The sequence below is a fragment of the Falco rusticolus genome, chromosome Z, assembly GCF_015220075.1.
Source record: "Falco rusticolus isolate bFalRus1 chromosome Z, bFalRus1.pri, whole genome shotgun sequence".
In the NCBI taxonomy this organism is placed as follows: domain Eukaryota; kingdom Metazoa; phylum Chordata; class Aves; order Falconiformes; family Falconidae; genus Falco; species Falco rusticolus.
Window position 1 is genome coordinate 19,074,093 of NC_051210.1, and position 26,664 is coordinate 19,100,756.

At 41.8% G+C, this 26,664-nt stretch overlaps 1 protein-coding gene across 1 annotated transcript in view; it reads right to left on the minus strand.

The window, feature by feature from the left end:
- DTWD2 (DTW domain containing 2) overlaps nucleotides 1–24,042 on the minus strand; it is a 98,810-nt gene extending 74,768 nt beyond the window's left edge. The window contains exon 1 of the mRNA XM_037374149.1: nucleotides 23,880–24,042. Coding sequence (XP_037230046.1) covers nucleotides 23,880–24,010 — 131 coding nt within the window. The 5' untranslated portion in view covers nucleotides 24,011–24,042. The remainder of the gene's footprint in view (nucleotides 1–23,879) is intronic.
- Nucleotides 24,043–26,664: the final 2,622 nt, after the last annotated feature.

Genomic DNA, 26,664 nt, shown 5'->3' on the forward strand with positions numbered 1-26,664 from the left:
TGTAAAAAAACCTAAAATTAGTAAAACGCCCAAAAACCTCCCTTTAAAGTATTCAGTAATTTATCTATCATTCCATTTCCCTTCTGTTTTGCATTAAACGTATTTTTCACAGTGGTTTTGAACACTTAAGTACACCGCACAACAGATTTATTATTACTGTTATTATCATCATCATTATGTATTGCAGAGATAGTTATATCATCATCACCATCATCATCATTATTATGTATTGAAGAGATAGTTGTATAAGCATCATCATCATTATTAAGCATTGAAGAGATGGTTGTATCTAGAGAATTACCACTTAAGGGTGAAGTGGCTTTTACAAAGAAGTTTATAACACTACAGTGACAGGCGATGCATAAGTAGTACATTCATTTGGACATTTCCTTTATACTTTGACATTACAATAGAAGGTAACAGGTTACCTAACCAAATTAGTAGGTGCATTAGTACAGCACCTATATGAATGCTATACGTTAAGTGTAAGCGGTCCTCAAGGAGTATTTTTACAAACTTTCATTGTGCAGGCATACAGACAAAAATCAACGTATTTGAGAAATGTGAACAAGGTCCATGTCACCTTTATTAAAGGCTCTAAGTTGTGCAGTGTTCTCACATGACCGTTTCCCAAGGCAAGTAACCTTTTTGCCTGACCAATTAAATCATAAATAAAAGACTTAACAAGTCTGTTTGGGGATTTTTTAGCCTGGAATGTTCATGGCAGCTTTACAAGACTAATCTGAACATACTAAAAACTACAAATAACCTTCCAATGTTACAAAACTGAAAAGACACAAAGAAGAAAAGAACATAATATCCACTCAGTATATCTTCCTGACTTGTTATATATAAGCAGACCTTGGCTTTCCTTGGAAATAACTGAAATTAACAAATCAATAGGAGAACACTGTATCAACTATTTCAACTGTTTACATTGAAGTTGGCTGTGGTTCCCACTGTAACTAATAGCAGTAAATAAAAAAAAGTAGCATTTAATTTATGCAGCACTGCAAAAGGCCAGGAAAGCCAAAAACTAACGAGCCTGAGGTCGTTCACATTTTCATGCATCTTGGCTCTACAGCCTGACAGAATAGCTGGCATTCTGACAAACTTGATGCCAGATGGTTAGTAGAGCTCTAAATTTGTTGAAGAAGGTGAAGCACTAATGGCATTTAAAGCGAGCCACTGAGACATTAAGAAGTTAAACTGAAGTTTTTACATTGCCAGCTTTGTAATTCCCAATCTGTCTCAGAAGTTTAGAGTCTGTCACAAGAAAAAACAAATCAGAAAAATTCTGTAACCAAAAAACTCTTGTGGAAAAGCTCCGAATTTCCCAGGCAACAGAGGAACCCACCAATCCAAGAAAGAAAGGAAAAGAAAAGAAATAATCCAACAATACAGAAACAGCATCTTGATTCTTTTATCCATCTGTATATATGCAGAGAACACTCCAGCCAACAGCACAAAGTAAAAACAGAAGTTTATTTTTAAAGATCTTATGAAGTTCCTAGATGAATGCTTCTTAATTTAAATGAGGTCTGTGGATATAATTGCCTGAAGATAATTTTTTTTTTGCAACACTACAAAGGTACATTTGATCGAATGTTTGCTTCAAACTGAAAAGTTGTGTTTCCCCAAATGCCTGTTACTATTTTAGCCTTTGAAACAATAATTGCAAAATGAGAAACTCTGCCGTTGGCTCTATGTAATAAAGTGCAGTCCGGCTATGGTTTATTTAAGTTGATATGCAGCTTGTTTAAAAGATGGGTAAGAAGTGACTACATTTGAAAACGCTGCATCAAACCATTTCCAACATAATAAAAATTCTTGTAAAAATAAAGACTGCCAAAAAGACTTGCTTGAAGTTTTCATTTCTAACCCTTCCTTAATTTATGTCTTTCCATTGATTTTATCTGAACAGATACAGAATCTGAACTTTGCGTAGGCAGGATTTTATGAACTCTGGTTATACAATCTGACCTGTTCCCCTTTCTAAAGGCTTGTAGACAAAAAAGGAGAAAAGGTATGAGCAGTTACTTGACTATAATTAGAGTTGTTGCCTATTTACCTACAACAACATCATGTATTAGGGAAGTCTGTCCTAACCTGGTCCAAAATATTTCTATTATATTACTTTCTTCACTAGAACTGAAAATAAGCTGAAAACTACCATAAAGGCATGTACTGGAATAGGGCAGAGATCACCAAGCTATAAAACAGCTCAGAAAAGCCAAAATGGTCGTAACAGAAAGTACTTGCCGTGTGGCTTCCAAAGCAAGGACCACTAAGCTGAAACCAGACCTAGGCTGTTCCCGCCACACAGGGGGTGTCCTCACCAAGTGGCATCCAGATGTCCACCACCACTGCTGGACTATACGATGCCCACGGCCCCCCACTGCTGCATGTGTGCCTCAGCTACTCCAATTTCAGCAACATCCAAAATTAAAAAATTCTATTCAATATTAGATTCAATATTGTGGAATGGCACTTCAACAAGCAATAACAGACTCACCAGCAATTAGTATTTTTAGCAGTATTTCAGCTTCTGTTTAGGTTAGCAACAAATAGTTATGTACATTTTAATTGTACATGTACACTAGTACTCACAAATTTTATTACATTTTTATATAGATTTGCAAGACAAACCAGTCCAGTGCATTGCCAACATCTGTACCGCCACACAAAAGAACATACAAGAATTGATAAACTAGAGAAGCATTAGTACAACCTAAGGGAAGTTTGTTTCTGCCTCCTACCCGGCCTGTTTTCAGCAGAATAAAAGGGCTCTTCCAAAGCAATAAAAGCTACCAGATACAGAAGTCAGTGCTGATTCTCTGCTGGCACCAAGCTTTCAGAAGACAACCAAAAATGTATTACACATGGAACTTCTGTATAGCAGATGATCTCTTCTGACCTGCCAGGACTAGTGGGCAGCTTCCTCTCTTCAGCCTCAGGTCTGGTAGGCTTGCTACCCCCCTGCATGCCTGCCCAAAGAGCCTCCCCACAGAGCACTCTCAGAAATTGTGGCTAACCAGCCCTTCTCCCCCTCTCCTTCTTGAGTCTGGCACCTTGGCATGAAGGAACACAGGCTCTTCTGCACCCCATGTGGAATAAAGCATCATCATGAACATTGCAGTGAGCCAGGGGAAAAGCAGCTTGAGAAACTAAGGGATTAAGACGCTGCTAGTTGGCACTAGCGACGCTACATTTCAGCTGGATTCAGTGGTTCAAACAGCAACTGAAGCTGTGTAAATGCAGTCTATAAATCTTAAGTTAAATCACCTATAAGTTTCCTGTATTGTTCTTTTGTTATTGTTGTTTTTTTGATTAAAACCAGATAATTACAACTTGTTATTAAGGGTAACCTGACAAGAATGCATGCAAGAATGAAAACTTCCAACACTAACTTCCCATGTCACAGTTCATGAAGTTCTTCAGTTTTGATTTGAATTTAAAGTTACACCCACCGCATTCTCTTGTTACAAAACTACAGACAAAACTGATTTTCTATCTCCACAAAAGCAACAGGTCTTCACATATTTGAAATTTAGGTTTACCTATGCAAGTTTACGTTAATTAATGCAGTATTTTAAAGACAGAGCCTATTGATATCTATACTTTATTTGCTAATAGCAAAACAAGTCTGAATCTTACTTCAAAACAAGGAGATGAGAAAGGGGAGCTAAATTAAAAGCTCAGTTCTGAACCAAATTAAGTCAGAAGCTAATTCTACCATTTATTTTTAAGGAAAGCAGGCTCAGAACCCACAGAACTTTCAGAAGTTAAAAGAAGAGCTAAGATTTTTTCTCTCAATCTACGCCACAGTGCCGTATCCTGTCACTTAAAGCTATAAATTTAAGCTTTTTTCCTTTCACAAATATCAAAACAAATAAGGCAAAAAAAAAAAGAAAAAATGCAATTAACATAATGCTATACTTCCGTTTGGTAAAACAGATGAATATATGATACAAAGCCCATTCTAATCTCTATTCAGCATTACCATAAAAGTGGATGCCTATCAGACAAAACTTCTTCAAAGAGTACATACTCCTGTTAAAAGGAAAATCCACCATTCTCTTCAGTTTATCTTCAACTGAATGTAAGCAAAACGTACAGTTAGCAGAGCTCCATATGATGAATAACCAATGTTAGGAAAATGGTTAACTATCAAATAGAATCTTCAACTAAAGTATTCCAGTGCACTATTCACTTTTTCTGCCATAGATGGTAGAAGAATGGAGTTGTGTTTATATATTCAGAGAGCTGAAGGATAACTCTCCATTGTAACACCGTACGAAATAAAGTCAGCGTGCAAGCCATCTTCTGCTCACACCGCTTCCCGGCGCCGCGCAGCCGCCAGCAGTACTACCAGTGCTACACTACCCTCTAGCGTCCTTTCTCTGCATAGCAGGCACGTCTGTCGAACATTGATTTGCATCTAGCATCAATCTTATTAAAAAGCAATCAACCGGTTTTCTGGTATCATGCAATGAAATAATTTATGTCAAAATTTTAAATCTGTTATTAAACAGTAAACAGTTATTATATTTCATTAAAATGTGTTGATTTTTCCTGAATACAGAGTATTTTAATGATTTAACCAGGCATCAAGTACATTAAATTATTCAAAAGCTTTTGGGGGTCACTGTAAGATGCTGCTTTTAAGCTATACAACCAATTAAGCACAAGTGCTTTTAAATGCCGAATATAGCAGTCACCACATCAAACTCCAGAATTATACTGATATGTACCTAATGACCACTCATATACTTTGCAGGCAGCATTTCTTAGCAAAAAGATCTTACGATAATACTTTATTTTAAATAAGAAAGCTAGAAGTCTGTCTACACAGACAAACCTTTCTTGTGTAACTTGGAAACATTGGTTTTATAATTAATGTAGTATATTTGGCAAGCATGCTCATAAAGGTTAACAAAAACAAGGTTAGACAGCACCCAAGTACCTTATTTAGGAGACCGATGGGAATGAGACTGACCACAGCAGTTGAATTCTGCACCGAAAATTAGCATCGCCTGCTCAGAGAGGCCACTGGTATTAACCCAGAGAGAGCACAACAGTACAAAGCTATGAACAGACTCATAATATTATGCAGATTGGAAGGGGCCTCCAGAGGTCAGTTTCCCACTCAAAGCAGGAATAATTTCAAAGCCCTTGAGCAACCTGATCTGAACACTTCCAAGGATGGAGACTCCACAGCCTCCTCAAAAAGAGTAATTTGTTTTTTTCTTAAGTTGAAACACAGCTACACTCATTGAAACAGCCAGGATACAAAGGACCTCTTCTGACACCAGGGCAGGCTGCTGGCCCCCTCCCAGCCTGCCACCCACCTTGGTGCACTAGTTCTTTGCTGGTGAGTGGTTTCCTCAACAGCTAGTATGCAGGCTCGCAATGCTGCCAGGGTTTGTTCAGCCCTGGGCAGAGGGCTTTGAATTTGCTAAATTTTGTGAGGTTCCTAATGACAAGACAGTTTGTTAACTTCTCGCTGAAAGGCAGCTCTACCCTCCTGCAGTACAGCAACTGCTCCCTCCATGTTGGTGCCACCTGCAAGTTTGTCGTGCATGCCTTCCACCCCACCAACCTGGTCACTACGAGCAGGTCCATCAGCTCTGCACACAGCATAAGCCCCCATGGAAACCTCTCCAAAGCACCTGTCTCACAGACTCTGAACTGTCAATCATCAGAGCTCAACAGCCCAGCCAGCTCTTTGTTGATTTTGTAGTCCCATTCATCTAGCCTGTATCTTCTCAGCTTGACTACCAGGATACTGTAGAAAATGGTTGAACGTCTCACTAGTATTCTTACCCACTCAAATGTAACCACCACTATTTCAGAACCTGTCATACTGGTTACATACTATTAAATCCATTAACCAGTCTGGCAAAGAAGGTAGACATGCTGTTCTTCCTTCTGTCCCCTACCCCCATTCTTTTTTGTGGTACATTACTTCATTAGTCCTCCGATAGTGCCCTTATTAAATCTCTCCCCTGACCCCTCTCCAAGCCGCTGCATAATCTGTATTTGCAAACATTAACAGAATATGAAAACAAAGCAGTGGCTCATAACAGAATGACATTAAAGGATAACTAGCTTAATCGGGTTTGACAGATTATATCCACTGTACTGTTATAAATGTCAAAGACATTACCAAAGTAGTTCTAGAGACTGAAGGTCTACGATACTTAGCCGTCTAGATCTCTTTGAAAGTACTTGAGTTTAAAACACACACATACACATCAGAATCTCTGCTTCAGTTTCATAAAGCATGAAGGGGCTATACATATAAGAGTCTACTGTACTCAACATTTTTTTTAATCTACTTGGAGATGGCGTATTCTAAAAGGCACTTAAAACCAACTTAATGCACTACATTAGATGCCTGCTTTTACATACATTAGGTTTCTTAAAAGAACTTAAATGTTCATGGAGAATTAGAGGTAGGTCTCCAAGAGTAATGGCATACCTGGATTTAATTGCTCATCTCTTTGGTATTTTAATGAAGAAATTTCCTATTAGAGGGTACAATTAACAAGCCCTTCTATTAAAAACAGCAAAACACATTTAAACCCTAATGACTTTACAGGCTCAAAACTCCATGTGATGAAAATTCCAACAAAAACAGAGAAATTATCAAGTTTCTAAATTAAATCCTAATAGACACCGAGAATAAAATTAAAGGGATTATTCCCAAACTGCAGTTAAGTGTAATACTGATTTCAGAACTATAAGAAAAAACAAGTTTCATACGTTATGGAACTGAAGGTGTACCACTACTGTTGTCCCATACAAGTAACAAATCGTAAGAACCTCCAGATCACCCTTTCTGAGATCCTTCTTTATAAAATACTGCCCTGCCCGTCCCATCCCAGCCAACCCGCCAGGTATGGTATCCATACCAGGCATGCCGTCCCATGATATGGAATACCTCTTTGGCTAGTTCGGGTTGGCTGACCTGACGGTGTCCCCTCCCAGTTCCTTGTGCTCCTCCAGCCTTTTTGTTGGCAAGGCCCAACGAGCTGGAAAGTCTCACATCAAAGCCAAAACACAGCACTGCACTAGCTCCTGAGAAGATAATTAAGTCCATCCCAGCTGAAACCAGGACAAGAAGTCTCTTTTTTTGTTGTTGTTCGTAAAAACATAACTCATTATTTTTTGTTTTATTTTAAAACAAATTAATAACCTGTAAAGATCAAGATTGCTCTTCTTCATTCTTTTGTTCTGTCCTACTAGACTTCCACAGCCTGTTCCATGAAGTTCTCTGCTCAGCAAGTCGGACTAATCAGGAACGTATGGAGGTGTCACTTCTTGCCACTTCAGTCAGAAATACATGTGAATTATTCCTGTGCTTTAAATGAAAGGGCCAAGTTCTGTACTAAAGTTTTCAAGAATGTTAAGTGGAAATTGAATTAAATTCCTTTGCTTCTCCAGGATGTAGGCTGGAATTTAGACTCTTATGACTTCTCAGTGCAGTTTCAGGTATCCTCCACAAATTAAAACATATTCTTCAACAATGGAAATATTTTTTTGACTTTGAAGTGAATAGTTTCTGAATTTTGGGGCTACCAGTTCAGGCTAAAGTTAAGCTGGAATTTCTTCCTTGACATCACCAGCTCTGCCAAAAAGAGCAAAATGAGAAATACTCCTCTAAAATCTGGACGTGATGACTGTGGTTGCTGTTTTGGAGCCAGGTGCATTTATGCATTGCATAAAATTCAAATCTATTAATCTGCAGCAGCAAGTGATGGTGTTTGCATTGTTACACTGCATTTTTATTGAAAGATGGAAAAGAACCATGTCATAGTAAATTCTCAGATTAGATAAGACTAGCCAGAAAATTTTCCACTTCTGTAGGGAGAAATGAACTGTTTGTTAGTCCTGTAAGTCTGTATAATGCCCATTCAGAAACCAGAAAAATCCCAAAATTTCATAGCATGTGAAAAATACTTCTTTAGTAAATTATTGATAAAATATAACCAAAATCATCAGATAAATTTATGTATTGTTATAAATAAATGTATTATGAAGATCTCTGTAGGTTTTATGTTTTGTTTTTGGTGGCCATGCATATTGTATTAGCTAGTCTTCCTATATTCTGAGGAGAATGCCACATGGCTTACAAGTTGTGGAGTAGTCAAGAAAGCTTGCTAAACGTGTGCGGAAGCTTAAAAACATCACTGATCTTGGAATGGAGTGTGATTGTGACTGAAGCTTGATTTATCATTCTCTAGCAGTCAAGAATATAAACCAGTGTTAACAAAACTAGCCATGGTTTGTCACTGTCTTCTCTTAACACTCTGACCTTCTCTCCGCTTAACTTTTCCGGCAGTGAATTTCTCCAGACTGTTTGGCTTCCTTAATAAACCCACAAACTGGAGACACTTTGTTTAAGGTAAGGAGCATTTTCTTTCTACTATCTGATGTAAGCATCAAAATAAATAATTCCTGAACATTTCACATTGATTCCAATTTGCTCCATTTATTCTATCCCTAGTGCAAGTTTATCTATTCTTAATTTCATTAAAATGGACTTCTGAAATAAACAGAAACGTGGAAATGCTGGTACTAAACAGAAGTATAGGGAAAAATGCCTATTCCATGACAGAGTAGGAAAATGAAAATACTTTATAACACACACTGTAAGGTTGCATAAACAGATATCATCAACACCTAAAAAAGTGTGCATTTTAAGCTACTCCTTTCAAACCCTAAGGAGCATGCACACCCAATTTTATTTAAAATCTCTAAGCTTTTGAGTAACAGTTGATTGATTTCTTTAAAAACAAAAAAAAAAAATCACAAAATCCCAAAAACTCAGAAAACTTTATTATCAATCATTGATATAGTAGCAATTAAGAAAAACATGTAGAAAGACATAAACATCAGCCACAGGAAGTACTTAGCTACTTATTAGGTAAGAAAAATTCCAGTTAACCTTACAAAATAAATTGTCTACTACTACTGTTGTGCCAGAAAAGCCAAATGATGAGGCCTCCAGGACTCATTTTGTCCATTTTCTTTTAACACAGTGCCCAGCAAGACAAAAATTAAGTAGAGTAAGGACACATTCTCCTTTAAGTGACTAAGCTGATACAGCTGAACATTTACGTGAAGCCAAACTTGAGATTGCACGAAAACCTCCTGTTACAGTTTGCAGGTCTTCAATACAGACATAGATCTTTTAATAGCTTTAGGAATTGAGGACAAGTATTTAAAAAGAAACTCTCACAACAAATGACAGGCATTGTTGGTATGACTCAGAAATGGTATGTAGAAAGATGGAAGAAAAAAAAACCACCAGAGGACTATGTCTTAGAAGCCAACAGAGAACTATGCTTCCAGTAACAACACAGACAACTACTAGGCCCAGGAGTTTGAAGCTGGATTATTCATTCCAAGCAAAAAGCATTACAGACTTTCACAAAAAAACTTTTCAGCAGAGCTTGTGGAGCATAAGTACAATCCTGGTAAAGCCATAAGAGAGCCAAGACAAAACTGAATCCAGTGCTCAGAAGACAGTATTTGACTTAAAAGATGAGAAGGTGACACACAGGTGCACTGCAAGGGATGGGAGATCAGATGGTGGAATTAAACCATCTAAAAGGAGGAGAGGACTCCAACAACCGCCTTCCACAACTGAAATGGAAGACCAAGAAAAAAAAAATTATTAATAAATGAAAGGCAGCCAAAAAACTAGCGATGGAATAAATCAGACCACCCTGGTAATTCATTCTCGGAGAAGTCAGAAAAAAATCCCTTAAGAAATTCTAGGCATACAGATTCAAGAAGGGAAGGAGGTTTGACTGGTGTATCTGAAGTGACAGGAGAGCTTGGTCTTGTAAAAATGAAACTCAATGAGGCTGAGAGCAAAACAAGAGAGGAAGAAGAAGAAGACAAAAAAAAAGAAAAAAGACAGTTTAACTGAAGAAGAATCTGGGTGAATTAAGGCCACATCAGTCACAGGATGTTCAGACAAGCTCTGCAGTACTTCCATGCCATAAACAACTCTGGGCTGTCTCAGGGATGGCCTTCCTCAAAAGGAAATACTGTTCTGTTCCATAGCACCAGATTCCAGGTGAAATTCACCTATGCCAATCTCTGACACAAGCCTCAGAAATTACGAGAAAAATTACAGTTTGGATGCACTTAAACTAACACTTGTTTGGGTTATATGGATAAGAGTCTTCAGCTCTCACTTACTTTTGTAATGATCACAGCATGAAAAGTAAAATACATTTATTTTTCTTTTTAGGTTTTTACCTCGTGTTATGTTTATAAAAATCAATAGCAATTCCTGTAAAGGAACCACTGGTATTTTTAGTATTCCTTGTAATTAAATTGGGAAGGTTTGATCAATGTTGAAACATCTATGGCTTCTCTTACAATACACTACCATCCCCAAGGCAAAGTTGCACTTGGTGTAATTACAGAAAAGAAGCACATCAAAGGTACTAGAGCTGCTTTAATTAACAAGATTATTCTCTGCTGCAGTTCTCATCTCTCATTTTAATTTTAATGCCAGCAGATCATAATGGATACTACCCACATCAACTGAGCACAAAACCAGTGACCTGAAAAGGTCGCTACTCATTAACCTGATCACAATATAATAGGAAATTAATAAATGCCTTTGAAATTTAGACCAGCAGAAAGAAGTAACATTCAAGTCACTAGAATTTTTAATTCATCAACAGTTCTGGCACCACTCATTACTGCTAATACAGGTCAAAGAAACAACAACATGAGAAACTACTTTGGTTTCACTCATACCTTTCATGATGATTCTTTAAGCAACTTAACTTACACCACCTGTTTGTGACACAGCTATAGTTAACTACTAAATGCATTACATAAATAAACTGAACTGACCAATGCTTAGCTTGGTATTTATAATTCTAACTAATAGAAGCCACAGAATTTAGTGTATAAATGACAATCACTTAAAGCAACATTAAGAAAACTATTCAAATTCAAAACTAATGCCTGGTAATTTTTCTACTTACCTTTAGCTTCTCCTCCTAAAATGTGGTATAGATTGCATATATCTTAGTTCATCAATTTCAAACAAGTTACAGCTTCATCTGTAGTTGGTAAATTCTACATCTATTTTACTATTAAGTATATCCTCTCAAGAGTCCCTCCTAACAGTCCTTAAAACTCCCTCAGAATCTTCTACTGAAAATAAACTAAAACTCAAAAGACATATGGAAGGAAAAAGGTAATTCTTGAATGGCAGACTTTCAGCTTGTGTACTCTTACTTTCCACACCCCCAGTCCTATCAAAATTTCTTAGTCTTTTCAGAAGAGCTGACATATTACTGCAAAAATGTCTCTGCTGCTCCAATGGCAGAAAAAACTACATAACCACTTAATGCTGAAATAAACCTTCATAGTTTGTAAAATAACTTTTTGCAGTTGCAAAAATAAGCACTTATTGTTAAATAATTCTGAATTAGCCTGTAAAACCTATAAGGAATGTTTTCCATGTTTTCCCCTTGATGCAAAATTGTTTAAATGTAAAACTTACAACAGTAATTTTTCTTTGGTCTTGCAGCTGGATTCTCTACTAGTCCGTAAAGTATAATCAGCTCCAAGTCTGCAGGCAGGCGGGCCAATAGCACCTCCTTGCTTAAGAACTTAACTTACCTCCCAGCTTTCCAAGGCCACTGCTTCAGACCTCTCTGTGCGAATATACAGATATCCAAGCTGGATATGAACTCACAAATCAAATACCAAAAAGAATTCAGTCAAGGCAACAGGGCTCTTTTTCCTGCCACTCATGTTGCTACAGGATTGACAAAGCCCCAAAGCAGGTTCAGACCTGATTTACACCCAGGTCTCTCTTACCTTCTCAGCTCCTTATATACCTACACTTACGGAAAGTACTCTTACATCTCTACCCTTCTGTATTAAATTACATATATATTTGAAATTATATAGAAATCACTAAATGTCACGAATAAACACTTACCATACATTCACAGTAAGGAGATGAGAAGCCTTTGCCAATACTTATCATTATTTTTTGAAGAAATATAACTTATAGGTGACAAGACCTGTAACTATTTTATCAGGCTTGTCTGTGTTGAAACTAGTTTACAAAAGTCTCATCAATTCACCAGTTCAGGGAATTATGTCCCCACATTTGGACAACATTTTCAAAAACCTATGCATGCAATTACTAGGCCAACACAAAGAATTGCAAATGCACCATGTTTTTTGTAAAGTAATTAATTAAAGAAGGTACAAGAAAAAAAAAATCAGTTCCATAGGCCAAAAATCCATGAAGAAATCATTTCCGATTCCTTCAGCTATACTGCAGCTCACAGAACAATTTACCCACTTCACTATTAACAGCAACAGGTGAAAACAGCTCTTTTAAAAAACGTCATTACTCCCCTGCTAGTGTTTCCCTGCTAGGCACTCCCCTCTTCCACAGCCTCAAACTGGAGTTCTGTCACAAAGTCCTTCCATGCAAATCCAAAGGTAGACCTAAGATTTAATTTCTTCAACAGTCTTCACACATGCTGGTTGGGCATATCTGCAAGATACTGAATACTAACTACCAAAATACCTTCCTAAGCAAATGCTGATGCTTGCAGACACTCTTGACATACTGTCATGTACATAGCATCATCATAATGCAACCTTTGACTGCAACCAAGAACTGGAAAGCCAGTTTCATATTTAAAAAGGATTAGTATTTCTACAGGTTTTTGCCACATCACAGAATTAAATTTAATTACCAGCTACTTGTGCTCTTCTGGCAGATCTTTAATCTGCCACTGCCTCATTACTATCCTATTAACTTCACCGAGATCAACTCGTCTGTTGAAGGTACTACTTTCTGCTCAGCTTTTAGTCAAATGGTCAGGAATGACAGATTAATAAAACCTCATCATGAATGGTTACATTATTATCTTCTGTATCTCACAAGAAAGATACATGTATTTATTTTTTAATGTGGACACTTCTGATTTAGTAGTCTTAAGTTATCTCAGTGCTCTTTCACAGCATTTAAACCTATCCATGTCAAGCTTCCACCATTTCACCACCTACATCCAGACTGATAATCCCACCCACAGCAGGCAGAAAGCTGGTAAAAAGCCTGTCCAGCAGAAACCTCACTCAGCAGAACAGCTAATTGGTTTGTTCAGCCTGGAGAAGAGAAGGTCAAGGGGTGACCCTGTTGGAGCCTACAACTTCCTCAAGGCAGGCAACGGAGGTGAGGTGCTGATCTCCTCCCTCTGGTGACCAGCAACAGGACACGAGGAAAGGGAATGAAGCCATGTCAGGGGAAGTTCATGTGGGACATTAGGAAAAAGTTCATCACCGAGGACATGGTTGGACACTGCAGCAGGCTCCCCAGGGAAGGGGTCACAGCACCAAGCCTGTCAGGGTTCAAACAGCGTCTGGAGAATGCTCTTAGTAATACAGTCTAGTTTTAGGTAGTCCTGCCAGAAGCAAGGAGTTGGATTCAATGATCCTTATAGGTCCCTTCCAACTTGAGATATTCTATGATAATTCACCTACATTGGATTAGAACATTGCTCTCAGCAATGGTGGTCACAGGGCACGGTTCCCAGGCACCACTGAGGTAACCATCCCTTTGCCTTTTGACCCTTAAGACTCATACAGAGCTTCAGAACAAGGACACACCTCTGCAAGTCTCAGGCTGCAGGGAGGGCTTGGGGCCTATCACTGGGGCATGTGGTCTTCTAGCCTGCAGGAGTGGTGCAGCTGTCCACTAACTGTGCTACATAGTGGAAGAGCTGTGGGAAGAGGTCACCGTGCACAGCATCACAGAGCCTGAGAAAGTGATTGGTTGGATCTGAAACCCCAAACCTTCAGCTGCAGCAGAGGGGCACAAAGAACCTGTGTCCATGAAGCCGGTAAGGTAGAACTCCTATCACAATGAAGGCTAGGACGTGGTGACCTCTCACACCAGGAGGAAGGCTCCTGCCCCACCTGTTGACTTGCAGTTACACAATAGGTTCACTGTCTTCATAGCTGATAAGCTGGGAGTGCTGTCAAATGGAGCACCTCTGATGGCTTGGTGTCATCCACTCAGGATCACTAGAAGGAAGCAAGGTGTGACAGACGACTCCCTGCTGCAGGGAATGGAGCCACTCCATGATGTGTCTTCTAGGGAAGTTTGCTGATTGCTTGGGGCTCACAGTTGGGATACTGTAGAAAAGCAACCAAGGCTCATCTGGCTCTCTGATTACTACCCTCTGCTGCTCTTACACTTGGGCACCAGTGACATTGTTAGAGTCGCCTGAAAAGTATCAAGCATGACTAGAGAGCACTAGGGGTGGCAGTCTAGGGCACAGGTGATGGTCTTGTCAATCCTGCTGGTGAGGAAGAAGAGTCTCAGAAGGACTCAACAAAACCTGTAGGTTAACAACTGTTTGGGCAGCAGGTGTCAGCAGCAGAGTGTTGGTTTCTACAACCATGAGATCCTTTTTGAGAGTCAACAACTACCTGAAAGAAATGGGATGCATTTTCTATATGGGGTAAAACTACTTCTGCCAACAGGCTGGCCAAACTATTGTTAGGGAGAGCATTAAACTAGAAATCATGGGGAAGGGAGTGATTCCTCAACAAATAAGTAAAGAAGAAAAAGGCAAGCCTCACAGTGATGGGAACAGAAGGGATACAACAACCAAAAAAAGAGGTGAAGAGTGGACAGGCATGTGAAGAAGGAGGTGCCTGCAGAACAGCCTAACGGGGAAGGTTCTTAAGCCTGCACTGGCCTTGGTCCTCATGGGCAGCTTTAACCATCCTGATACCTGCTGTGTAGTGGGTTTGCTTGGCAAGGTTTTGGTAGCAAGGGGACTACAGGGGTGGCACCTGTGAGAAGCTGCTAGAAGCTTCCCCTGTGTCAAACAGAGCCAATGCCAGGCGGCTCCAAGATGGACCTGCCACTGGCTGAGGCTAAGCCCATCAGTGACAGTGGTAGCACCTTTGTGATAACCTATTTAAGAAGGGAAAAAAAATCTGTACAACAATTTGCAGCAGATGAGAGGAGTGAGAATATCTGAGAGCAACAACTCTGCAGGCACCCAAGTTTGTGAAGAAGGAGGGGCACGAAGAGCACAGATTCCTCTGCAAGCCACGGCGAAGATCACGGTGAGGCAGGCTGTCCTTCTGCAGCCCATGGAGGTCTGTGGTTGGAGAAAATAAGACACCTGCAGCCCATGGAGGACCCCACACCAGAGCAGGTGGATGCCTGAAGGAGGGTGTGACCCTGAACCAGGTTTGCCAGCAGAACTTGTGGACCTGTGGTGAGAAGAGCTCACACTGGAGCAGGTTTGCCAGCAGAACTTGTAGATATATGGGGGACTCACGCTGGAGCAGCGTGTTCCTGAAGGACTGCACCCCATGGAAGGGACACATGATGGAGCAAGGGAAGTGTGAGGAGGAAGGAGTGGCAGAGACAATGTGACGAACTGATAGTAACCCCCATTCCCTGTCCCCCTGCACCACTCGGGAGGAGGAGGTGGAGAAATCAGGAATGAAGTTGAGCCTGGGAAGAAGGGAGGGTGGGGGAAAGGTGTTCCTAAGTTTTGACTTCCGGTTCTCACTATCCTACTCTGATTTTAAGGGCAATAGATGAAACTAATTTTGTCCAGTCTGTTTCGCTCATTACAGTAATTGCTGAGTGACCTCTCCCTGTCCTTATCTCGACCCATGAACCTTTTGTTATATTTTCTCTCCCCTATCCAACTGAGGAAAAGAGTGATAGAGTGGATTTGGTGGGCACCTAATGTTCAGCCAAACCACCACATGCTGGAAGGACAATGCAGCAAGTCTCATGCAATCTAGGAGATTTTAATACATTGATGACAAATTCCTGGCACAACTGATTGAGGAACCCACAAGGAAAGTAGCTTTGCTGAATGTGATACTTCTAAACAAGGCAGAAGCAGCCTTGGCATGACCATGAAATGGTGGAATTCAAGATCCTAAGAAGAAAGAGCGGAGCAAAAAGTAGGACCATTGCTCTGTATTTCTGGAGCGTGGACTTCAACCTCTTCAGGGATCTGCTTGGAAGAATCCCAGGGGATGTGGCCATGAAGAGAAAAGCTGTTCAGAAGAGTTGGCCGATATTCAAGGATCACCTCTTCCAAAGATAGGAAAGGTCCATCCCAACAAGCAGGAAATCAGCAGAGATGGCAGGAAGCTTGCATGGATGAGCCAGGAGCTCCTGACTAAACTCAGACTTAAAAAACAAATAAATGTACAAGAGATGAAAGCAGGGACAGGTGACCTGGGAGGAGTACAGAGCTGCTGTCTGAGCATGTAGGGATGGCAAAGGGTGACCTGGCATTTAATTCCGGTAAGGGATGTGAAGGGCAACAGGAAAGGCTTCTGCCAGGTAGATAAACACAAAAAAAAGGTGGCTAGTGAAAACATGAGCCCACTGCTGAATGGTGCGGGGGAACGGGTGACACAGAACAGGGAAAAGGCTCAGGTGCTCAAGGCCTTCTTTGCCTTGGTCTTTACCAGTAAAACCAGCCTTTGGGAATCCCAGGCACTTGAAAGCAGAGGGGAAAGTATGGAACAAAGGCGGCTTACCCTTGGTGGAGGAGGACAAGGTCAGGGAGCATTTAAAACTAACTGGATGTTCAGATGTCCACAGGGCCTTATGGGCTGCATCCATGCATGCAAAGGGAGCTGGCTGATGCTATTGTGAGACCAATTTTGATCACCTCTGGATAATCGGAGAGATTGCTGAAGACTGGAAGAAAGCACATCACTCCTGTCTGCAAGAAGGGCAAGAAGATCCAGCAAAGTACAGATCAGTCAACCTCACATCAATCACTGGGACGTTAGTGGAGAAAATCCTCGTGGAAACTATTTCCAAACACACGAAGGACAAGAAGGGAATTGGGACTAGTCAGATGGACATACAAAGGGGAAATCATGCTTGACCAACCTGTTGGCCTTCTACAGTGGGGTGACTAGCTTGTGGATGAGGGAAGAGCAGTGGATGTTGTTCTTCTGACAGCATCTCAGACTCCCATAACACCCTCCTAGATAAGCTGATAAAGTACCACTTAGATAAGCAGACAGTGAGGAGGAGCGAGAAGTAGCTAAACAGCCAGGTGCAGAGGGTTGTGACCAGTGGGATGAAGTCCACAGGTTGCTCCTGGAGAACTCCAGGTGTTCATACTGGGGACAATACTATTTAACCTCTTTATTAGTGACCTGGATGCTGGTACAGCGTGCACACAATCGCACTCTGTTGCTAAACGTCACAGATTATACACTGGGAAGAGTGGCAGGTACACGGCTGTGCTGCCATCCAGAGGTATGACTGATAAATGAACCTTTTCAAGGAAAGAAGGCTCAGAAAACAATGTAGGAAGTCACCAAAGCTATCATAAAGGAAGCTGGACACTTCAACACAAAGGGAAGCTGAGGGTGGCCTTTGCTTTAGTTAAGCTGCTCTATCAGTTGAATGGGTCAACTGTTTGTGTAAATGGCCTCCACTGAGAAAATCAATAGACAGCATTATCTTCCTGACCCAGCCAGACCAGCATGAATTAAGTATTTATACGGCTGGGCTCAGCATAGTATGAAAGCTGAGCAAACACCACCTTTCATGTTTGAACCTTGAAGAGAGCAATGGGCTTGACCCGGGCTCAACCCATGCACTCCTTCCCCGCAACTTAGGATGCAGAGTCTAGTGATGGCTAGCAGTAATCACATTTCTGCTGTGATCCAATATACACTGCAGACCGCAATTGCCATATTGTGATTCTACTTGATTTCAGTACACTGCTGTATCACTCAGCTAAATCAAAATTCGTGTGACATCAGGTATATTCAAATAAGTAAATCTGATATTAATCTTTCGATTTTTCCCTGTGTGGAATATCTAAAAGAACTTCATCCTGGAATACCAGACTCTGACAAGAGGGACCCTGACAGGCTGGAGAAATGGCCTGACAGAAAAGTCTTGCACAGGGGGAAGAACACCTCCAGGCACCAGTACATGCTTTGGGACCAAATGGATGGCAAACAGCTCTGTAGAGAAGGACCTGTCAGACCACAAGCAAACCATAAGCCAGCAAAGTGTCCTTGCCCTTGCCACAAAGGTGGCCAGCAGCATCCTGGGCAGCATTAAGAATACTACCTGGAGGTCAAGGGAGGTGATCCTTGCTGTCTACTCAGCACTGGTCAGGCAGTCTGGAGTGTTGGGTCCAGCTCTGGGCTTCCCAGTACAAGTCAAAGCAACTTACTGGAGCATGTCCAGCACATGGCCAAAGATGACTAAGGGACTGGAGCATTTTTTGTATGAGGAGAGGCAGAGAGTTGGGCGTCTTCAGCCTGGAAAAGGGTCAGGAGGATCTTATCCATGTGTATAAATGCCTGATGGGAGGCAATGAAGATAAAAGGAGCCAGTCTCTTCTCAGCATCATGCACTATCAGGGTAAGAGGCAATCACCACAAGTAAAACACATAAAACTCCATCTGAACACAGGAAAACATTTTTATTGGCTAAACCCTGGAAGAGGTTCCCAGAGTGGTTGTGGAGTCTCCATCCCTGCACAAATGCAAAACACAACTGGACGTGGCTCTGGGCAACCTGGTCTCACTGACCCTGCTTGAGCAGGGGGGTATGGACTAGATGATCTCAAGAGGTTCCTGCCAACCTCACCCATCCTGTGATTCTGTGATGTAAGCAACGGTGACATGACAGGGATCATGCTACCACTGCAGCTGAGAACCCTAACCCTGCCAGACCGTGAAAGTGGTCATTGACAACTGACATATCCTGACAAGAAGCAGATATTCCTCTTCACACAGCACAAGAGAAAACATTTCAAGTGGAAAAAAATTACCCTAAACTATGAGATGGTAATACTGCTTCTTTTCACCACTATTTGGAGGAGCTCTATTACTAGTACCGTGTTACTGCTGCTGTACCAACCACGAATAACAGAGATCCCCACAGACTAGATGATACTTTCCTTCACAGTAGCACTATATACACACACTAATACCAAATTATGAGATACAGCAACTCCTTCCTGAAACCCTACAAGAGTCCTGCCACTCACACAGTGAACCCACCTCTCCCGATGAAAGAAAATAATCACTGGAGCAACCTGGCTTTTAGTTGCTGCTAGATTTAAAGTGCCTGTGAATGGATCTCATTTTTCCTTCATCTGCTCAGCCTTTGCCTTTCTCCTGATGATGCAGAAATTTAGCTCCTTCTAAACTTTGCAAAATCACCTTATTCACAAAATTTTGACAAGTATCTTCTCAGATACACTTGTAAACCCACTTTATGCATTTAACTATATTGAAAATGAGTAAATTCAGCAAAAATATTTAGAGGTCTTTAAAATGGGCTAATAATATTTTTTAAAATTTTAAAAATTTGCCTTTGATACACCATTTAAGAACCTGGAATAATAAAATTCACTCAGGTGAGGCCTGTCACCTAATCATGTGGGGTTTTTTTCTTTTTTTCAATGCAAATGTAAAAGGAAATGCATAAACTTTTTTAAAAATATCCTACAGAACAGCAAGTCACTTCTTACAAGTCATGAACCATTGGGAAACATACTGTTTCAGTTACAAAAGTTTATTTAAGCAGTGGTAAGGAATCAATACTTTCGGGGAGTGAAAAATTGCAATAAACAGAGCAGTGGAAACAAATGCCTAGAGTTCATTCTTAAGAACATCAAAGGCATCGAAGCTATTTTCTTGCAGCAGACATTGCTAAGAGAATTAATGCATGCTTATTTCACTTTCTCTAATAGTCAAAGTTTAAAATTCACATTTACACTTAATTACCATTATTAATGTACTGTAAAGCAACAACATACATTTATTGTGTTGAAGGAAGATGACATTGCTTCTTCAGACCCAGCCTTTATAAGACTTAACAGGATTATTAACAAATACGGGACACTTACATAGAAACACTATTTTTCCTCAAAATACGAAGCAGCACTATGCCATCACAGCATTATCAATCTACCAATGCTATCAAAAGCAGTCACACAGTATCCAGATTAATTACAGTAGCTGTAATATTTTAGATATAGGCAAAGGGATCATTTGTATTAAAGGATTAAAGTTATTCCTTCAGTTTTTTCCCCTCTTGAAATACAAATACTGTACAACAGCATGTATCATAGCAGAATCTGAAAAAATCACCAGTGGTTGTTATCCTAACTTTACAACATAAGTTAGTCCTGCAAACATAGATGACTGTTTCCAGTGGGGATCTGTCATGGCCCACAGAGACATAGCAATTCCCAGAGATCATAAGTGATATAGTTAAATCTTTAGTTTTTCCAGAAAACATTTCTCAGAAGTTCTGCCACTACAGTAAAATTCTGCACATGCACAGTCAGGATCTGTAGTAACATGACATTGTGCATTTATTGCTTTTGTCCTACCAAAAGGCTTTTTTCCCTAACAGCACACCAAGTATCTATAAAATGGTGAACTCTGACCCACACAAGGACACAATTTCAAAATGTTATATTACTCTGAGTGTCACACAACAAATTCAAATTGTTGTCTTATATGGCTCCAGTTGTGGAGCCTGCTCACTTCGTTTTCCACGCTAACAGAAACTTGGAAGCTATATTGAGCTTATTCTCCAATTTAAGTGTTTGGGTGTGGGGCTTTAACTTCTGAAAGCAAGCTGAACATTTAAATCAGCTGAAAAGCTTTAAGAAGTGATCAAATAACCATCAGTGATTCAAAGCTCATCAATACTGACCTTTTGGTTTTGGCAGACAAACAGAACATTTATTAAATGTAGCCTCGAGAATAAAATAGCCAAAAGTCAACTGCACATAATTCATTTGTATTAGCAGTTTGCCATCTCAAACACCACCTATGAGTAGAATAATTTTCCACAATCTTTTTTTTCTTAAGTAGCACTTACACACAAACACAAAAACCTTCAAAATATAAAAATTCATTACACTATTTCATTCAGATTCTCTACCATAAGCTATTGCAAATGTTAGCCTTTTCTCCACAACCACCATAGGCAACAGAAAGTCTCAAACTCATAATACTTGGAAACATTCTGTTCCTTCAGGATGCTCAAGTCATATATATTATCCAAAAACTTAGCTACCTTCACTCCCACATTCCTGCTTCACATATTGACTGATTAAGTAATCATTAGAAAGCTGTCAATCAGCTGTCTTGCCATACTAAAAAAACGCCAAAACCTTAAGTAGGCCCCTACGAGGAATCACCAGATGATGACAGAGAGAACCCATTCTTCTGTGCTTTTGTACTGAATTCAGACCACCACCACTATAAACATTGATTCAAAATACTCTTAAATCACATTCATTAAGGTGCTTTACAGTAAAAATCTATAGTTTAGAAAACCAGGGGATTCAGTTAAAGATACTTGTCTCCAACCACTGCCATCATGATAATGTTTGGGGTAAATCAAGTTTCATAATACTCCTTCCAACAATGTATTCTAAGTCACTGACTTACTTTTCTCCAAGTCATACCACAGAATGCTGTGCTCAATGAGAAGATTAATTTAGTTATATTCCTGAGGAAGAGGATGGAGAGGATACACTGCAAAAACAGACTTGAGTGCACAATTCAATTTTGCATTGCAAACTCTATCAAAACATTGTTTTAAAACAATTGCCACTTCCCTCATTCCTTTAAAAGCAAGCAGTTCCTTAGTTTTTCTGCTCCTGCATTTCTTTCATTGTCTGTCCTCATTGCACCCATGCTCTTCACAGCAAGTGTAATGCATTTAGAGCTCTTCACGAAGCTAGTGTTTTCATACTACATGGTGATGAGAAGCTGAGTAAGTACTTTCCATCTGGTTCTACCATGGAAGAAAACAGGCAGATGCCTATTCTGGAAACCATTTCTGTGGATGACTCATCAAAGAATCTGTTTAAAATTGGAGGAATTAAGAGCAGGGGTTATGAAACACTGACAAAAAAACCCAATAATCAGCAGCACCCTGTAGGCATTTTAGAAGAACTCGAGGTTAAAAGGCTGAATAAGGAATGACAGTAGGTTAACTCTCATTCAGCAGTTCCTTGGCACCTCAGGACTAGAAATGGTGTAAGTGAAACAACTTCCAAAAAAATTAAAATCTGCAACAAATAAAACTGTTAATGTAAGTAGAAGTAATTAAAAATACGGTTAGTGAACACTTACAAAAAATACATGATTTACATGAGAAGCATTGGCATGGCTTTTGCAAAAGGAAATCCTGCTTTTCAAAACTATTTAAGATCTCTGAAGGATTCAACAAACATGGGAGTGAGTGCTGTAGCTGTCTAAAACCAACTTTGGCTTTGCAAGACAAAGTCATTTAACAAAAGGTTGCTAGGAAACTAAGCAGCCACAGCATGAGTAACATTACTCAAGGTGTAAACCTCTGGCTTGAATAAGCACATTGAATATATGTGCAAAAAAGGCAGGTGGATGCCACAACCAAAATAAACAAAAATTGAACTCTTCCCATCCAGGGTTTGTAGGCCTGAGGTGTCTTCTCGCCAGCCAGATGTTACAGATTTTGCAGACAGAAGAACTCTGCATTGGTTCAAGGGGGAGAAATTCACAGACGGAAAAAAAAAATAAATTTACTGGGGCATATCAAATAAACACAAAGCCACACCTGACTCAAGAAGTTCCTTGAGCTAAAACTCACTGGAGAAAAAGAGAGCAGAAAAAGTGAAGTGTCATGCATCTGCTCAGTTTCAACTTTGGGCATCAACTATTACCTATAACTACTTTTTTTCCTAATATATAACATTTACAAATGTTATGACTTACACTACACGTATTTTTAGTAATGACTTATTTACAGGAATCTCACCAAAAATATATTCCTGAACTCTGCCGCTTTAAAGAGACTACTACACTATTAGTAAAATTACATGCCTTTCTACTTGTTTTACCAATCAACAGAAACAGGTTAAATCAATATAGGTGCTGGCATTTTTCTTTTTCTTTGGGGGTCTTGCACAAACTTTTCAGTTCAGGAACAACATACTGCCAGCTCACTCCACTAAAAGGACATACATACACTGACATCTAATCAGATTACAAGATATTTAGGATTACAAATCACTGCCTGCTTTAGAAAGATACCGGAGTTCGCATGGTTATATTAACCCTTCCCCAGTGCTTGAACGGATTTCAAAGTTTGCTGTAAAGTTGCTAGGTAAAGGTAGTTTTATTGACAAAGCGCCGGAGACGTGCTTCACTGCAGGGCGCCCGGGAGACACCGGCCCCCCTCCCGCACCGCGCCCCACGGACTCCAGGGAACATTTTTCACCGTGTCACCGCGGGCGGCACGGGAAGGGAGCCCGGGGGTCTAACCAGTGCAGCCGGGCGAGAACCAGAGACTTCTTAAAAAAAAGCTCACACCACCTCGTCGTCAGCCTCTAACTGCCACCGAGCCCCCCCCTCCCCGCGCCCGCCATCTTCACCGCCGAGGGCGGCGGCTCAGCCGGTTTCGCGCCCGGCCGCGGGGAAGGCGGCTCCCTGAGGGGAAGGGGCGCTCTATCTGCCGGCAGCGCCGCCGCCTACGCGCGGACACGCCCCCCGGCAGGTACGCGTGAGCGCTGCCACACGGACGTGCGACAGGCCGGTTACACTCCAGCCGCTACCTGGCGGGCGTGTGCGTGGGCGTGAGGGCGGCTTCTTTCCCGCTAAGCAGCCGGGCCCCTCAGCGGCACCGCTGCTGAGCGACCACGCGCAGCTCGGGCGCTGCTCCGCGCCGCCCCCCGCCCCGGGACCTCAACGCAGCCTCCCGAAGGCCGGGGGCGGGGCCAGGGCCCGCCGGCCCCGCGGCCCCTCCGCCGCCGCGCCGCGCGCGTCACCTGCAGCGCCCGCACTCCGGCCGCCTCTCGCAGCGCTCCACCGGCAGCTCCCACAGGCCCGCGCAGCCCTCGCCCTCCTCGGCCGGGGCCGGGGCCGCCCCGCTGCCGGCCGCCGCGCTGCCCCGCTCCATGCCGGCGCGGCGGGAGGCGCCGGCCCCCGCCAGGGGGCGCCGGCAGGCAGGAAAGGCCGCCGTACCCGTTCACGTGAGGCGTCCCCGCCCTCTGGCGGGAGCTCGTCCAATCGGGGCGCGAGGAGCCTTCCAGCCGGCGCGTGGCGGAGCGGCGGGGCGCAGCCTGCAGGCGGCGCTGTTGCCGCACGTTGTTCCCTTCGGGGCGCCCCGTCTGCCGCCGCCCGGCGGGGCTGAGCCGCGGGGTCCCGGGAGCTGCCTCCGCCCTTTCCCGGAAGGGGCGTCGGCGCTTGCGGGCGGCGAGACGGGCGCTAAGACGCTAACAGCCCGCTTGTCATGGCGGCGGGGCCGGGCCTATCGCCTCCAGGCAGGCCTCGGCCCTTTTCCGCCGCACCGCGGCGGCTCCTCGCGCGCGAATTGCAGCTTAGCCCGTGCCTGGCCCTTCCGAGCAGTACCGGGGGCGGGGAGGGGGCCGGCCGCTCGGTGGGGGTCTGCCCGGAGCCCGGCCGGGGCCTGCGGGCGTGCGGTGCTCGGCAGGCCGCCAGGTGCGGGAGAGCCCGGCGGAGGGCGTGGGGCTGCCGGCCTGCGGCCCGGGTGTGTGCGTGGGCGGAGCGGCCTGCTGGCGCCGGCGGCGCTTCTGCCGGGAGACTGATAGTATTTTTTTTTTAATTAACTGCTAGTCGTTAAATACGTGTCTGACCATTTAAATCGGTATTAAGTGCTTCAGAGTAGGCGTTTGGGCGTTCCCACGCCTATAGGTATCCCTTATACTCTGGAGTCCCCACCTTCAGGGGAGAGGCTGGAGCACCATGCTAGAGGGGGGTGGTAAAGTAACAACATAAGCTCTGACTGCCTTTTCCAGCCTTAGTAGTACCTGGACTTCAGAAACGAAAGGAACTGTAGATACAGGCCAGAATTTAGGTGGAAGACACGCTGCTCATTAAGTCGTAATGAATACAGCCTATTGGCATCTGTTACACAGTAAAATGAAATCCAAGGTTGTTGCAGTTTACCTTAGAAATTTATTGAAACATAGTAACTAATGAATCTCCATGCAAGAGGTCTTCTCCTGAATTAGCAACTGCAGATGTGTTAGCTGGTTATTTCCTGTTTTCTCCATCCAAAATAAAACATACACTGTTCACATATTTACAATCTTCATGGCCATTTGATGTAATTTAGGCCTGCTGATACATGCACAATATTAAGATGGTTTTGTGTTTTTGTACTGTGGGTTTGTATTTGTAGTTCAAGCTACAAATGAATTTTTTCTTGCATAGCTGTTATAAAGTATTTTACTCTGAAGATTAAAAAAAAGAAAATCAGACCAGCGATTCTTAAGCTGGCTGTAAAATTACGTAGTGCAAATGCAAAAAATGAGGTAAGGAAAATACCAATACGCAAATTTAAAACTATAAAGTTATTTTCTGTTAGTGTTATGTGTCACCTAATTTAGGACAGGAAGAACTGGCGGGGGAACTTTTCTATTAAGCTGAAAGCCTTATCACAAGATGAGTCGGTATAAACTAGAAAGAGCTAATGCAGCTGTAGTAGACAGGAGGTGAAGTACTGATGACTTAGTTCTGGGCCACGTTCCTACTCCCACCTCACTGAAAAGAGTCCCCATGCAGTGCTACTGACAGAAACCTGGATATGCCTTCACAGCTTCCCACAGAAGTCTTCAAAGGGGCTTTATCTAGTCTTAGAAGAATAATCGCCTTCAGTCATGAGCTTAAATGTGAACCATTGTAAGTCATTCTGGTCTGACTACACAGAAGAAGAAAACTGATCTGCAGATAGCTGCCTAAAACAGTTGTCATAACACATCATGAGGTAATTTTATTGTCAGGGGAATAGGCAAATATAGCAGGGAATAGCTAGAGGCTGAACAGAGGGCGCTATAGCTTTTCTCTCTGCGTGTGTGTCTGAAAAGCAAAGTGAGCAGTTCAAACAAGCAAAAATTGGCATGAGATCAGGTTAGGATAAGCTGCCTGTGGCTAAAATGTAGTCTTGATGGTAGAGAGTTCCTGCTGTCAGAACATCACTGTTCTGGACTACCAACAAAAGCAGATGGGATTAAAAGCCAGCTCAACCCTAGTGTTTGCTGTACGCATGTTGTTCCAGAGCTTAACAGACTTCTCTCACTACAGGCCAGCAAACCACAAATCTGACACCAAATACTCATTTAAAAAGATTGCAAGCATAATTTCTAGGCCAGAAGGTTTTAAAAAAGTTTAACAGGAGAAATGCCTGAATACTGAAGACTGAGGGGAAAAATAAAATAGTTTTCGTGGCAGATCTTGATGATCAGTCTTTTGCAGGGTAATAGGTAGGTATGTCAGGTATGTCCACACTATCTATTTAATGAATTACTACCTTCAGTATTTGATGTGTGTTCTTAAATCCAAATTAACACTTCCGCCATCATAGTAGAAACCTGAGGAGCTCACAACATCTCTTTGGACCAGTGTTTGCAATTTGTAGATCTGCAGACCTAAGTGATGGCATGACTGAGCTTCTTGCTTGCACTTAATACTCTTTGATGTACTGAACTCTTCCCTTTTTGGGGTCATAAACAATCACATGTTTAGTGACTAGCTGTAGACTCACTATAGTGTGGAAAGCCCATTAATTTTTTTGGAAAGTACCATTCGTCT